Raw genomic sequence first — 17,237 nt, forward strand, 5'->3', positions numbered from 1 at the left:
AGTCAGACGTGGGGATGTTCGTTGGTGATTGCAAAGCATTTAGTACCTTTTGCAACTCCTCAGATAATATGGCATTACTGCTCATGTGCAACAAAACTTGGACAACTTTCAGGCTGGGCTGGTAAGTGACAATTAACATTGTGCCACACATGTGGCAAAATGACCAACTCCAGCAACATTTGGCATCATTGAATTCACTCACTATTACCTTGAGGGTTACCATTAACTAGAAACTGAATTGTACCAACCATGTGAATGATATGATTACAAGAGCAGGTCAGAAAAGTTGGGAATTCTGTACAGAGTAATCCTACAAACCTGTTAACCATCTACAAAATACTCGTCAGGAATATGATTGGACACTTCTTGCTTACTGAGTTGATGATAACTCTAACAACACCCAAGAAGTTCAACACCAACGTTTGCTCCTTCCACCACTGACACCCAGTGACTGCAGTGTTTACCATATATCAGATGCACAGCACTAACTCATTAAAACACCTTGTAAAACAGCAACGTCTACCATCCAGAAGCAGCAGATACACAAGAACATCTGCAAGTCCCCTCCAAGCCACATACCATCCTGACTTGGAAATATAACACTGTTCCTTCACTACTACCAGTTTAAAAATCTAAAACTTCCTTCCCAACAGCACTGTGATCTTAGTGATTCAATAGGGCAATTCAATACCACTCTCTCAAGGACTATTAGGGATCAGCAGCAAATGCAAATTTTACCAGCATTGCTCAACTCCTAAAAAAATACAAATCTAGCAGCATCTGGATGTGTATTTAAATAAATGTGTTTTATCCAAGCATGCTGCCTCCAATCCCCATGACTGACTTCCACAACTTTCCTACCACTGCAGTGGAGACTGACAAACTACCTTGACATTTGTTGAACTGATTCTCAGAAGTGAGCATGGCCCACCCACCTGACTGACCTGCAAGGACAACCACGACTAATGAGTGATGCTCGTGTTGACTGATCTCTGGGCAGTTCCCCAGTTGGCCTAGCAGTAGCCTGCTTTGAACTTGCAGGATTGACTGTGGTCTAGTATTGCAGTGATATGGAACCCCTCATTCTGACCACCCCAAGCACCTGACTGACTGTGTCCAAATCATTAGATTGAGATAGGATGCTGCCCTTCACTTATTATGGTGGGGTCGTCTGACTTAACTCCAGTCTGTTTGTTGCAAAAGCTGTTGGCAAATGGTGGAAGTGTGACATGTAACATGATGTTGCACAGCAACATGTCTGTCCTCTTGGCCAATCACTGATGGCAACCATGGCAAGCTGCCTGGCTTTGTGTCAGCATGAATGCCAGTAAAGGCAGAAGTACGGTGGGTCTATAAGTTTTGAATGAAATGGGAAAAGGCAAAAAAGCAAGGCAAGGCATTGATGCTGTAAGCATCCAAATAGATGCAAATTGGGTGAATGCTAAAAAAGCAGGGGAATAGCCCTGAGGTGCACCCTGCTCTAAAACATGAGGTAGTTACCCATTACTGCACACAAACTGGCTTGGCAGCAGCATTACAATGCAAGATGTCATTGCACTCCAATGTGCAGCATTGAAATGGTTAACTGCATTCTAAGTGAGTTGGATATACGCCGTTATGTTGTGGTGAGGCTGGTGTCTGTCTGATGCCAACCTCTGTGGATGGGGGTAGAGATGGTCAGTGCCCATCGAACTGTTCTGAACTGTTAGGGACTGCTGGTCAAAATGGGAGCCAGGAGGAGCAAGAGGCGAATGGGATCTGCCAGATCTCTGCCCTGACTTTCATGTTGGTGATTGGTGCTGTCTCGTTCCTCTCAATTATGTGGGAGAACAGCAAACTGTATATAATTGAAATGAGAACAGACACCAAAGAGATGCTAATATAAGCAAATAGGGCTCCCACCATTCACTAGCCAGATTCTTGACTTGCCATACAAACCTTGGGTGAAACTCAGACTTTTCTATCTTGCCATTGAGAACCAAACCTTCCCATTGTCAGATATTTCCAAATGACTTGCCATTTCCCAGGTCATTCAGGGACTGGGAGAATTCCACCCAAAGTTTCAATCGCTTAATAATGAAGGATTTGCAACCCCATTACTGACAGGCGTTTGTGTGATCATCACAAGAAGTTCATAAATGCAATTTCCATTAAAAAGATGGGCTTGGAAATTTAGAATGAAAAAAGAGTTGACTAGTAGGACTTAGAGACCTGCAAGATATTTAACAATACAAGTATTTTGATAGGTTACCATGAGCCCTTAACTGAAACAGACAGAGGAGGGTTTTTACATCCAAACTAAACCATTGATTGTATGTTGGCTATTTACTCAAATCTGTTTGTTGCATTTGGCTGTTTATGCTTCTCAGCCTTTTCAACAGTCAATTTACCAACCGGCCATTGCAGTCAGCCATCTTACCCTCCAGTGTAAAGAAAACTAAAGGAAAAAAGAAAAAGGGTGAACCGGGCATAAGAACAAATTAAGCAAGTTTATTTAGCAATAATGCATTCCTGTGCATTGTATTAAGGAAACAATTACCAGCATTCTCAGCTATAAGTAAGTGTACTGATACTTCAGTCATTCTTTTGAAAAGTATAATTTATAATATCCAAAGTTGGCTTAGTGACTATAAGCAAAGTGTAAAATGCTAGCATTTGAATGGAAAATGCAAATTAAAAGTTCAGATTACGAAAGCATCACATTTGTTCTGAAAAAATATTTTATCCTTTGTTAGATGTTCTGGGACAGAAATTGGTTCAGGGCAGTGAACCAAATCTTAGCTCACCAAATCACATCTGACATACATATAGTCACACCAACAAATACAAGGCAGACAAGGAAAATGAATGGCTCCAAACATCTTGAAAACTAAAGGTTTCTTTATTTATTTATTTTCACATGTGCTTATGGTGCTTTCAGGATAATTGTTTGATACTCATTTGGTTCTGTAAAATTAACTTATCTGTTACTGAAGTAATCTCTAAAATTGTTGCTGAGAATTTAAAACAAAGACAAAGCTCACATCCTTAATTGAGGAGCTCTGTACATAATTTCATGGTTCATCATTGAGGTATCTATTATTACCATTCATTGAAAACTTAATATTACAGAAAAACGATGCTATATTTAATGCCAGATGTGAAATTCATAGTTTGAGTAAGTTCAATCTGTAGCAGCATTTGCTGCAGGAACGTGGAGAATATTTTGAGTTACTAGAAGTAAAACCTTGATATAAATTATCAACTGAAGTCTTTTGAATAACAAAAAGTCAAAATTTGCTTCTCTTTTTAAAAATTATCATGTTTCAGAATTAAGTCCCTTCGCCTACTTGGCAAATTTGTTACTCGTCTTTCCATCAATGATATTATGAGTTCTGATCCAGAATCTTTATGTTAACTTCAATAATCCCCACTCCCTACTCCTCATATCCCTGCACCTTCCCTCGTAAGCACTGAAGATGTGATACCTGTCCCTTTACTTCCTCCCTTCCACTGTTTCCCACCCCGAAAGTTCCCTGTAACTGTAACAGTGATTTGCTAACTCTTCTTTCAGTTTAATGTAGAGCATTCACTGTTCACAAAGCTGTCCCTTTACAGTGGGAAGAATGCTCATAGATGGAATGAATGCTCAAGAGGAACAGAGGAAAAGGGGTAGGCCATTCTAACAATTGAGTCTGCTCTGCCATTCAATAGAATAATGGTTGACCATCAGCTCAAAACCTTCTTCCCACTCTATCCCCTATCTCTGCATGTCATTTGATTTTTAAAAATCTGACATTCTCTACTTTTAACATACTGAATCACTGAGCTTTAATAGTCACCTGAGGTAGAGAATTCCCAGGATTCACAATGTTCTGAGTGAAAAAAAACCTCCTCATTTCAGTCCTAAGTGGCACCCCTGTTATTTTGAAACTGTGTAATTTTAGGTTCATTTTTATTTAGTTCGCAAGCATGACACTGAGCTTCTGGTCATTGTAATTTTAATTGTCTGTCCACTACAGCTTCTTTGTCTTCAACCTCCAACACTTCACTCCAATGAAACTCAACATAATCTCAAAGAAAGGGGAATCCTCTTTGGATTAACCACTTTATAGCCTTCCAGACTCAACACTGACTCCAATAACTTCACAATGTAACCATTGCTCTCAGTTTTTGGGCAACAGCTGCTGGTAATTATTTTGTTCCTATTATTTTCATCTCCTAATTTACTTCCATGTGTCTTACTTGTCTTAATGCCTCCACTTTTTGCCTTATATTATATATTCTTGTGGCTCTTTCCTCCTGAAGCCTATCCCTCCCACCGTAAGCTATCTTCCTCTTAAAACCTTTTCTAATTTTTCCCAGTTATAATTAAAGTTCAGCAACTTCAACCATTGGCTCTCTCTGCAGATACTGTTGACCAACTGAATGTTATTTTTCTAAACATTCTGTTTATACTTCAGGGTTCTAGCATTCACAATATTTAGCTTTTGGCCATGGTTACTGGTTTAGAATATTGCATCACACCATGCATCTGCAGATACAAAAAGAGCTCAGTGGTGAAAACACTCAGAAACTGAATGCTTCATACCCAATTTGCAGATTAAATCACTGTTTCTCTCATATGATGACTGACTTGCTCAATATTTCCAACATTTTATGTTTTTAATTCAGATTTCCAGCTTCTATAGTATTTTGCTTTTGTCTGAACAAATGAATGTTAAATATGTTAATCCAGATTGCTCACACACTTGGATTTCATTTATCTGTTCAAGAGTGTCTGCTTGAAGACAGGAACAATCACAATCCAAAATCTTAAACTTAAACAACCTTGTACGTATAAGGGGTGTAACTAGACTAAAGGGACATAGCAGTAAATAAACAACAGAAAACATTTAAATAAACAATTCAAAATGTTCACCAGAAATACATTGCATTGAAAAACAACACACAGTGAGAAAGTTCCACCCTTAGTTTACCGAGGAGGTTAAGAATTGCATCGTATTAAAATAAGAGGCTGGTAATGTTGCAAAGAATAGTAGTAATCATGAAAATTAGGCATGTTTTAGAAATAAGAAAAAGGTCATGTAATTTTGACTTTAAAAAGGAAAAAATAAAATGAGTGTGTAAAAACAGATTGTAAGTATATAAAAAGGAATAAAGTAGTTTCAAGTATATATTGATCTATTAAAAAAAAACCAAAAGAAATTCGCAGAGGCACTGAGCAAATAGTTTGTGTCCAACATTCACAGTTGAAGACACAGGATACATGTCAGAAATAAAGGGTAATGTAAGGATTACTAAGAGTGAGGAAATTAAGGTAATTGATATCAAGAAAAAAATTGGAGAGACTCAAGGTATTTGATAAGGTGCCACACAAAAGCCTAACCCACAAGATATGGTCTTAAAGAATTGAGGTGAAACAATAGCATGCATTATGCATTAATTAATGGGCAGAAAACAAAGAGTAGGGATAAATGGAGGCATTTTCAAGTTAGCAGGCTGTGGTCCACAGTGGTCAGTGCTGGGGCTTCAGGTATTTTAAAATGGCTGAGACAAAGAGACAGAAAGAAATGCATTTAAGTTTGCTGATGATACAAAGCCAGGTGGGAATGCAAGAAGCACACAAAGGCTGCAAAGAGGTTTGGAAAAGTTAAGCGAGTGGACGACAGTGGCACACGGAACATCATGTGGGAAAATTTGAGTTTTTTAGATCATTGAAAACCAGAATACTTTTGAAAAGGCATGAAAATTGTGCACGTTCATAGAGATTTGGGTGTGATCATATAAGGAAGACAAAAAGATAGCAGAATTTAAATCAGAAATTGCTGCATTGCCTCTATACGTCTGGCAGCATTTGTGGAGAGAAAGCAGAGTTCATATTTTGGATTTGGTGACCCTTCTTTAGAATGACAGAAAGACAGCATGTAGCTACAGCAAGGAATTAGGAAAGCACATAGAATATTGGTCTCAATACAAGGGTATTGGAGTGCAAGAATAAAGACATCTTGTTACAACTGTGTGGGACATTGGTGAGATCACATCTAAAAATACTATCTCCATTTCTAAGGAACAATAAAATGCTTTGGATGTAGTACAGCATGGATTGACTAGAGTCGTATAAAACAAAGAATTGTGAATTCTGGAAATTGGAAAGGAAAATCAAAAAATGCTGGAGAAACTTAATGTGTCTGGCAGGATCTGTGGAGAGAAAAACAAAGTTAACATTTCAGGTCCAGTGACCTTTCTTCAGAACTCTGATGATGGGTTCTGAAGAAGGGTCACTAGACTCAAATTTGTGTTTTCTCTCCACAAATGCTGCCAGACCTATGATGCTTCTTTACCAATTTCTGTTTTTAGAGTCATAGAGATGTACAGCATGGAAACAGACCCTTCGGTCCAACCCGTCCATGCCGATCAGATATCCCAACCCAATCTAGTTCCACCTGCCAGCACCCGGCCCATATCCCTCCAAACCCTTCCTATTCATGTACCCATCCAGATGCCTCTTAAATGTTGCCATTGTACCAGCCTGCACCATTTCCTTTGGCAGCTCATTCCATACACGTACCACCCTCTGTGTGAAAATGTTGCCCTGTAGTTCTCTTATATTTCTTTCCCCTCTCACCCTAAACCTATGCCCTCTAGTTCTGGACTCCCCGACCCCAAGGAAAAGACTTTGTCTATTTACCCTATCCATTCCCCTCATAATTTTGTAAACCTCTATAAGGTCACCCCTCAGCATCCGACGCTGCAGGGAAAACAGCTCCAGCCTGTTCAGCCTCTCCCTATAGCTCAAATTCTCCAACCCTGGCAACATCCTTGTAAATCTTTTCTGAACCCTTTCAAGTTTCTCAACGTCTTTCCGATAGGAAGACCAGAATTGCACGCAATATTCCATCAGTGACCTAACCAATGTCCTGTACGATCGCAACATGACCTCCCAATTCCTGAACTCAATACTCTGACCAATAAAGGAAAGCATACCAAATGCATTCTTCACTATCCTATCTACCTGTGACTCCACTTTCAAGGAGCTATGAACCTGCACACCAAGGTCTCTTTGTTCAGCAATACTCCCTCGTATCTTACCATTAAGTGTATAAATCCTGCTAAGATTTGCTTTCCCAAAATGCAGCACCTCGCATTTATCTGAATTAAACTCCATATGCCACTTCTCAGCCCATTGGCCCATCTGGTCAAGATCCTGTTGTAATTTGAGGTAACCCTCTTCGCTGTCCACTACACCTCCAATTTTGGTGTCATCTGCAAACTTACTAACTGTACCTCTTATGCTCGCATCCAAATCATTTATGTAAATGACAAAAGGTAGAGGACCCAGCACCGATCCTTGTGGCACTCCACTGGTCACAGGCCTCCAGTTTGAAAAACAACCCTCCACCACCACCCTCTGTCTTCTACCTTTGAGCCAATTCTGTATCCATATGGCTAGTTCTCCCTGTATTCCATGAGATCTAACCTTGCTAATCAGTCACCCATGGGGAACCTTGTCGAACGCCTTACTGAAGTCCATATAGATCACATCTACCGCTCTTCCCTCATCAATCCTCTTTGTTACTTCCTCAAAAAACTCAATCACATTTGTGAGACATGATTTCCCAAGCACAAAGCCTTGTTGACTATCCCTAATTAGTCCTTGCCTTTCCAAATACATGTACATTCTGTCCCTCAGGATTCCTTCCAACAACTTGCCCACCACCGACGTCAGGCTCACTGGTCTATAGTTCCCTGGCTTGTCCTTACCACCCTTCTTAAACAGTGGCACCACGTTAGCCAACCTCCAGTCGTCCGACACCTCACCTGTGACTATTGATGATACAACTATCTCAGCAAGTGGCCCAGCAATCACTTCTCTAGCTTCCCACAGAGTTCTAGGGTACACCTGATCAGGTCCTGGGGATTTATCCACTTTTACCTGTTTCAAGACATCCAGCTCTTCCTCCTCTGTAATATGGACATTTTGCAAGATGTCACCATCTATTTCCCTGCAGTCTATATCTTCCATATCCTTTTACACAGTAAATACTAAATGCTCATTTAGTATCTCCCCCATTTTCTCACAAAGGCCGCCTTGCTGATCTTTGAGGGGTGAAAATGTGTTGCTGGAAAAACGCAGCAGGTCAGGCTGCATCCAAGGAGGAGAATCGACGTTTCGGGCATGAGCCCTTCTGATCTCCAGCATCTGCAGTCCTCACTTTCTCCTCGAAGATTTTAACCTACTGCGAATCCTCTTGCAAGGATGCCTTCCTTGAAGAAGCTCTCTTCCTCCCTCTACAAGAATTTCAGTGAGTCCCTCTCTCACTGCACACGCCAGGTAATATCTGATCTCCAGCATCTGCAGTCCTCACTTTCTCCTCGAAGATTTTAACCTACTGCGAATCCTCTTGCAAGGATGCCTTCCTCGAAGAAGCTCTCTTCCTCTACAAGGATTTCAGTGAGTCCCTCTCTCACTGCACACCCCAGGTCATATCTGATCCCCAGCATCTGCAGTCCTCACTTTCTCCTCCTGATCTTTGAAGGGCCCTATTCTCTCCCCAGTTACCCTTTTGTTGCACTCGATTAGTCCCTGGGATAACAGTGTTGCACTATGATGTGAGGCTGGATAATCTGTGTCCATATTCTTCGCAGTTTAGAAGAATGAGGAGTGATTTCACTGAAATATTCAAGAATATGAAGGAGCATGACAGTATAGATACTGAGGGTCAGGCAGCAGCCGGGGAGCAGGAAAATCGACGTTTCAAGCAAAAGCCTTCATCAGGAAGCCTTCCACACAGTCAGTCGCCTGAGTCAGGAATCGAACCCAGGTCTCTGGCGCTGTAAGGCAGCTGTGCTAACCATTGTGCCACCATGCACAAAAGAACTGCAGATGCTATAAATCAGAAACAAAAACAAATTGCTGGAAAAGCTTAGCAGATCTGGCAGCATCCATGGAGGGAAATCAGAGTTAATCTTTTGTGTCCAGTCACCCTTCCTCAGAACTAGTGGTAGCGAGGAAAATGGAACTTGTGGTTTGGTTAATGGGCAGGAATGTGTATCCTTCTTTCCCTCAGTATCCTTGAAACACCTCATTAGATTCTGGTGCCTTCTCCTGTTGACTCAACTACTTTGTGGGGAGTAGGCATGTACTTGATGGGCTAAACAACCTCCATCTGTGGCACTAATAACTTGAGTTAAGTACAGCAAGCCTTCATAGCACCACTTCTTTATCATTTTTAGCCCATTACGTGTCTCAATTAAAGAGGCATGACCTAAAACCTGACTGTCTCCACAGATAGTGCCAGACCTGCTCATCTTTTCCAGCACTTTCTGGCTTTATTTCAGATCTCGAGTACAGTTTTTTTTGGCTTGGGGTGGTTGAGGGTGTGGGATCTGAGCATGCGCAGTCTGCAGCCGGCGATGCCTGCAGTCGGAGCAGGTGCCGCCAGGCGGCGCGGTGACTGGGAGTCTCAGGCCGGGCCCGGGTTTCTGGGCAGCGCCCCCACCCCCCGAGGGGTGCGAGCTGCGGCCCTTTTTTTTGTCCGCCGTGTCTCCGTTAGCGTTCCTCCTGCTCCTGCTCCGGGTGCCGGGTGTCTCCGTGATGACCAGGCCCGGCTGGGTGCCGGGCTTTGAGGTGCTGCGGTTGCCCGGGGTGACGGGCTGGGGCCCGGGCAACAAGAACGACCTGGTGCTGGGGCTCGGCGACCGCTCCCGCTCCCGGCCCCGGAGCCGGCAACATGTCATCTACTTCCCGGGGGACGTGCAGGTCAGTGCGGGGACGGGCAGGCAGACTGCCTTTTAACATCCCGCTCCCGCGCCCCGGACACCCCCCCCCCCCCCCCCGTATCCCCCTTTCCCCCCCCCCCCGTATCCCACATTCCCCCCCCCGTATCCCACATTCCCCCCTCCGTATCCCACATTCTTCTCCCCCCCCCCCTCGTATTACCCCCCCTGGTATCCCACATTCCCCCCCCCCCCCCCGTATCCCACATTCCCCCCCCCCCCTATCCCACATTCCCCCCCCCCCGTATCCCACATTTACCCCCCCCCCCGTATCCCACATTCCCCCCCCCGTATCCCACATTCCCCCCCCCCGTATCCCACATTCCCCCCCCCCGTATCCCACATTCCCCCCCCCCGTATCCCACATTCCCCCCCCCCGTATCCCACATTCCCCCCCCTCGTATCCCACATTCCCCCCCCTCGTATCCCACATTCCCCCCCCCCCGTATCCCACATTCCCCCCCCCCCGTATCCCACATTCCCCCCCCTCGTATCCCACATTCCCCCCCCCCCGTATCCCACATTCCCCCCCCCCGTATCCCACATTCCCCCCCCCCGTATCCCACATTCTTCTCCCCCCCCCCCTCGTATCCCACATTACCCCCCCTGGTATCCCACATTCCCCCCCCCCCCCCCCGTATCCCACATTCCCCCCCCCCCCCGTATCCCACATTCCCCCCCCCCGTAACCCACATTCCCCCCCCCCGTATCCCACATTCCCCCCCCCCGTATCCCACATTCCCCCCCCCCGTATCCCACATTCTTCTCCCCCCCCCCTCGTATCCCACATTACCCCCCCTGGTATCCCACATTACCCCCCCCCCCGTATCCCACATTCCCCCCCCCCCGTAACCCACATTCCCCCCCCCGTATCCCACATTCCCCCCCCCCGTATCCCACATTCTTCTCCCCCCCCCTCGTATCCCACATTCCCCCCCCCGTATCCCACATTCCCCCCCCCGTATCCCACATTCCCCCCCCCGTATCCCACATTCCCCCCCCCCGTATCCCACATTCCCCCCCCCCGTATCCCACATTCCCCCCCCCCCCGTATCCCACATTCCCCCCCCCCGTATCCCACATTCCCCCCCCCCGTATCCCACATTCCCCCCCCCCGTATCCCACATTCCCCCCCCCCGTATCCCACATTCCCCCCCCCCGTATCCCACATTCCCCCCCCCCGTATCCCACATTCCCCCCCCCGTATCCCACATTCTTCTCCCCCCCCCCCCTCGTATCCCACATTACCCCCCCTGGTATCCCACATTCCCCCCCCCCCCGTATCCCACATTCCCCCCCCCCGTATCCCACATTCCCCCCCCCGTATCCCACATTCCCCCCCCCGTATCCCACATTCCCCCCCCCGTATCCCACATTCCCCCCCCCGTATCCCACATTCCCCCCCCCCGTATCCCACATTCCCCCCCCCCGTATCCCACATTCCCCCCCCCCGTATCCCACATTCCCCCCCCCCCGTATCCCACATTCCCCCCCCCCGTATCCCACATTCCCCCCCCCCGTATCCCACATTCCCCCCCCCCGTATCCCACATTCCCCCCCCCCGTATCCCACATTCCCCCCCCCCGTATCCCACATTCCCCCCCCCCCCGTATCCCACATTCCCCCCCCCGTATCCCACATTCCCCCCCCCGTATCCCACATTCCCCCCCCCGTATCCCACATTCCCCCCCCCCGTATCCCACATTCCCCCCCCCCGTATCCCACATTCCCCCCCCCGTATCCCACATTCCCCCCCCCCCGTATCCCACATTCCCCCCCCCGTATCCCACATTCCCCCCCCCCCGTATCCCACATTCCCCCCCCCCGTATCCCACATTCCCCCCCCCCGTATCCCACATTCCCCCCCCCCGTATCCCACATTCCCCCCCCCCGTATCCCACATTCCCCCCCCCCGTATCCCACATTCCCCCCCCCCCGTATCCCACATTCCCCCCCCCCGTATCCCACATTCCCCCCCCCCCGTATCCCACATTCCCCCCCCCCCCGTATCCCACATTCCCCCCCCCCGTATCCCACATTCCCCCCCCCCGTATCCCACATTCCCCCCCCCCCCGTATCCCACATTTCCCCCCCCCCCGTATCCCACATTCCCCCCCCCCCGTATCCCACATTCCCCCCCCCGTATCCCACATTCCCCCCCCCCGTATCCCACATTCCCCCCCCCCGTATCCCACATTCCCCCCCCCCGTATCCCACATTCCCCCCCCCCGTATCCCACATTCCCCCCCCCCGTATCCCACATTCCCCCCCCCCGTATCCCACATTCCCCCCCCCCGTATCCCACATTCCCCCCCCCCGTATCCCACATTCCCCCCCCCCGTATCCCACATTCCCCCCCCCCGTATCCCACATTCCCCCCCCCCGTATCCCACATTCCCCCCCCCCGTATCCCACATTCCCCCCCCCCGTATCCCACATTCCCCCCCCCCCGTATCCCACATTCCCCCCCCCGTATCCCACATTCCCCCCTCCGTATCCCACATTCTTCTCCCCCCCCCCCCTCGTATCCCACATTACCCCCCCTGGTATCCCACATTCCCCCCCCCCCCCCCCGTATCCCACATTCCCCCCCCCGTATCCCACATTCCCCCCCCCGTATCCCACATTCCCCCCCCCGTATCCCACATTCCCCCCCCCGTATCCCACATTCCCCCCCCCGTATCCCACATTCCCCCCCCCGTATCCCACATTCCCCCCTCCGTATCCCACATTACCCCCCCTGGTATCCCACATTCCCCCCCCCCCCCCGTATCCCACATTCCCCCCCCCGTATCCCACATTCCCCCCCCCCCCGTATCCCACATTCCTCCCCCCCCCCCCGTAACCCACATTCCCCCCCCCCGTATCCCACATTCCCCCCCCCGTATCCCACATTCCCCCCCCCCGTATCCCACATTCTTCTCCCCCCCCCCTCGTATCCCACATTACCCCCCCTGGTATCCCACATTACCCCCCCCCCCCGTATCCCACATTCCCCCCCCCCCCCGTATCCCACATTCCCCCCCCCGTATCCCACATTCCCCCCCCCGTATCCCACATTCCCCCCCCCGTATCCCACATTCCCCCCCCCGTATCCCACATTTCCCCCCCCCCGTATCCCACATTCCCCCCTCCGTATCCCACATTCTTCTCCCCCCCCCCCCTCGTATCCCACATTCCCCCCCCCCCCGTATCCATCCCACATTCCCCCCCCCCGTATCCCACATTCCCCCCCCCCCCCGTATCCCACATTCCCCCCCCCCGTATCCCACATTCTTCTTCCCCCCCCCTCGTATCCCACATTACCCCCCCTGGTATCCCACATTCCCCCCCCCCCCCCGTATCCCACATTCCCCCCCCCGTATCCCACATTCCCCCCCCCCGTATCCCACATTCCCCCCTCCGTATCCCACATTCTTCTCCCCCCCCCCCCTCGTATCCCACATTCCCCCCCCCCCCGTATCCCACATTCCCCCCCCCCGTATCCCACATTCCCCCCCCCCCCGTATCCCACATTCCCCCCCCCCGTATCCCACATTCCCCCCCCCCCCGTATCCCACATTCCCCCCCCCCGTATCCCACATTCTTCTCCCCCCCCCTCGTATCCCACATTACCCCCCCTGGTATCCCACATTCCCCCCCCCCCCCCGTATCCCACATTCCCCCCCCCGTATCCCACATCCCCCCCCCCCCTTATCCCACATCCCCCTCCCCGTATCCCACATTCCCCCCCTCCGTATCCCACATTCCCCCCCCCCGTATCCCACATTCCCCCCCCCGTATCCCACATTCCCCCCCCCGTATCCCACATTCCCCCCTCCGTATCCCACATTCTTCTCCCCCCCCCCCTCGTATCCCACATTACCCCCCCCCGTATCCCACATTCCCCCCCCCGTATCCCACATTCTTCTCCCCCCCCCTCGTATCCCACATTACCCCCCCTGGTATCCCACATTCCCCCCCCCCCCCCGTATCCCACATTCCCCCCCCCGTATCCCACATCCCCCCCCCCCTTATCCCACATCCCCCTCCCGTATCCCACATTCCCCCCCTCCGTATCCCACATTCCCCCCCCCCCCCGTATCCCACATTCCCCCCCCCCCGTATCCCACATTCTCCCCCCCCCGTATCCCACATTCTCCCCCCCCCGTATCCCACATTCTTCCCCCCCCGTATCCCACATTCTCCCCCCCCCGTATCCCACATTCTCCCCCCCCGTATCCCACATTCTCCCCCCCCGTATCCCACATTCTCCCCCCCCGTATCCCACATTCTCCCCCCCCCGTATCCCACATTCCCCCCCCCGTATCCCACATTCCCCCCCCCGTATCCCACATTCCCCCCTCCGTATCCCACATTCTTCTCCCCCCCCCCCTCGTATCCCACATTACCCCCCCCCGTATCCCACATTCCCCCCCCCGTATCCCACATTCTTCTCCCCCCCCCTCGTATCCCACATTACCCCCCCTGGTATCCCACATTCCCCCCCCCCCCCCGTATCCCACATTCCCCCCCCCGTATCCCACATCCCCCCCCCCCTTATCCCACATCCCCCTCCCCGTATCCCACATTCCCCCCCTCCGTATCCCACATTCCCCCCCCCCGTATCCCACATTCCCCCCCCCCGTATCCCACATTCTCCCCCCCCCGTATCCCACATTCTTCCCCCCCCCGTATCCCACATTCTCCCCCCCCCGTATCCCACATTCTCCCCCCCCCGTATCCCACATTCTCCCCCCCCCGTATCCCACATTCTCCCCCCCCGTATCCCACATTCTCCCCCCCCCGTATCCCACATTCTCCCCCCCCCGTATCCCACATTCTCCCCCCCCCGTATCCCACATTCTCCCCCCCCGTATCCCACATTCTCCCCCCCCGTATCCCACATTCTCCCCCCCCGTATCCCACATTCTCCCCCCCCGTATCCCACATTCTCCCCCCCCGTATCCCACATTCTCCCCCCCCGTATCCCACATTCTCCCCCCCCGTATCCCACATTCTCCCCCCCCGTATCCCACATTCTCCCCCCCCGTATCCCACATTCTCCCCCCCCCGTATCCCACATTCTCCCCCCCCGTATCCCACATTCTCCCCCCCCCGTATCCCACATTCTCCCCCCCCCGTATCCCACATTCTCCCCCCCCGTATCCCACATTCTCCCCCCCCGTATCCCACATTCTCCCCCCCCGTATCCCACATTCTCCCCCCCCCGTATCCCACATTCTCCCCCCCCGTATCCCACATTCTCCCCCCCCGTATCCCACATTCTCCCCCCCCGTATCCCACATTCTCCCCCCCCGTATCCCACATTCTCCCCCCCCGTATCCCACATTCTCCCCCCCCGTATCCCACATTCTCCCCCCCCGTATCCCACATTCTCCCCCCCCGTATCCCACATTCTCCCCCCCCGTATCCCACATTCTCCCCCCCCGTATCCCACATTCTCCCCCCCCGTATCCCACATTCTCCCCCCCCGTATCCCACATTCTCCCCCCCCGTATCCCACATTCTCCCCCCCCCGTATCCCACATTCTCCCCCCCCGTATCCCACATTCTCCCCCCCCGTATCCCACATTCTCCCCCCCCGTATCCCACATTCTCCCCCCCCGTATCCCACATTCTCCCCCCCCGTATCCCACATTCTCCCCCCCCGTATCCCACATTCTCCCCCCCCGTATCCCACATTCTCCCCCCCCGTATCCCACATTCTCCCCCCCCGTATCCCACATTCTCCCCCCCCGTATCCCACATTCTCCCCCCCCGTATCCCACATTCTCCCCCCCCGTATCCCACATTCTCCCCCCCCGTATCCCACATTCTCCCCCCCCGTATCCCACATTCTCCCCCCCCGTATCCCACATTCTCCCCCCCCGTATCCCACATTCTCCCCCCCCGTATCCCACATTCTCCCCCCCCGTATCCCACATTCTCCCCCCCCGTATCCCACATTCTCCCCCCCCGTATCCCACATTCTCCCCCCCCGTATCCCACATTCTCCCCCCCCGTATCCCACATTCTCCCCCCCCGTATCCCACATTCTCCCCCCCCGTATCCCACATTCTCCCCCCCCCGTATCCCACATTCTCCCCCCCCGTATCCCACATTCTCCCCCCCCGTATCCCACATTCTCCCCCCCCGTATCCCACATTCTCCCCCCCCGTATCCCACATTCTCCCCCCCCGTATCCCACATTCTCCCCCCCCGTATCCCACATTCTCCCCCCCCGTATCCCACATTCTCCCCCCCCGTATCCCACATTCTCCCCCCCCGTATCCCACATTCTCCCCCCCCGTATCCCACATTCTCCCCCCCCGTATCCCACATTCTCCCCCCCCGTATCCCACATTCTCCCCCCCCGTATCCCACATTCTCCCCCCCCGTATCCCACATTCTCCCCCCCCGTATCCCACATTCTCCCCCCCCGTATCCCACATTCTCCCCCCCCGTATCCCACATTCTCCCCCCCCGTATCCCACATTCTCCCCCCCCGTATCCCACATTCTCCCCCCCCGTATCCCACATTCTCCCCCCCCGTATCCCACATTCTCCCCCCCCGTATCCCACATTCTCCCCCCCCGTATCCCACATTCTCCCCCCCCGTATCCCACATTCTCCCCCCCCGTATCCCACATTCTCCCCCCCCGTATCCCACATTCTCCCCCCCCGTATCCCACATTCTCCCCCCCCGTATCCCACATTCTCCCCCCCCGTATCCCACATTCTCCCCCCCCGTATCCCACATTCTCCCCCCCCGTATCCCACATTCTCCCCCCCCGTATCCCACATTCTCCCCCCCCGTATCCCACATTCTCCCCCCCCGTATCCCACATTCTCCCCCCCCGTATCCCACATTCTCCCCCCCCGTATCCCACATTCTCCCCCCCCGTATCCCACATTCTCCCCCCCCGTATCCCACATTCTCCCCCCCCGTATCCCACATTCTCCCCCCCGTATCCCACATTCTCCCCCCCCGTATCCCACATTCTCCCCCCCCGTATCCCACATTCTCCCCCCCCGTATCCCACATTCTCCCCCCCCGTATCCCACATTCTCCCCCCCCGTATCCCACATTCTCCCCCCCCGTATCCCACATTCTCCCCCCCCGTATCCCACATTCTCCCCCCCCCGTATCCCACATTCTCCCCCCCCGTATCCCACATTCTCCCCCCCCGTATCCCACATTCTCCCCCCCCCGTATCCCACATTCTCCCCCCCCGTATCCCACATTCTCCCCCCCCGTATCCCACATTCTCCCCCCCCGTATCCCACATTCTCCCCCCCCCGTATCCCACATTCTCCCCCCCCGTATCCCACATTCCCCCCCCCCGTATCCCACATTCTCCCCCCCCGTATCCCACATTCTCCCCCCCCCGTATCCCACATTCTCCCCCCCCGTATCCCACATTCTCCCCCCCCGTATCCCACATTCTCCCCCCCCGTATCCCACATTCTCCCCCCCCGTATCCCCACATTCTCCC

The 17,237-nt window shown here is 52.3% G+C and overlaps 1 protein-coding gene across 1 annotated transcript in view; it reads left to right on the forward strand.

The window, feature by feature from the left end:
- The first annotated feature begins 9,471 nt into the window (after positions 1 to 9,471).
- The window catches only part of cunh2orf69 (chromosome unknown C2orf69 homolog), an 11,097-nt gene continuing 3,331 nt past the window's right edge, over positions 9,472 to 17,237 (forward strand). Inside the window, exon 1 of the mRNA XM_043692956.2 lies at positions 9,472 to 9,742. Within this exon, the coding sequence (XP_043548891.2) occupies positions 9,578 to 9,742 (165 nt within the window). The 5' untranslated portion in view covers positions 9,472 to 9,577. The remainder of the gene's footprint in view (positions 9,743 to 17,237) is intronic.

This window comes from Chiloscyllium plagiosum, unplaced genomic scaffold (assembly GCF_037043375.1).
Source record: "Chiloscyllium plagiosum isolate Xiang-an unplaced genomic scaffold, Cpla_swu_hap1 HiC_scaffold_7, whole genome shotgun sequence".
Taxonomy (NCBI): domain Eukaryota; kingdom Metazoa; phylum Chordata; class Chondrichthyes; order Orectolobiformes; family Hemiscylliidae; genus Chiloscyllium; species Chiloscyllium plagiosum.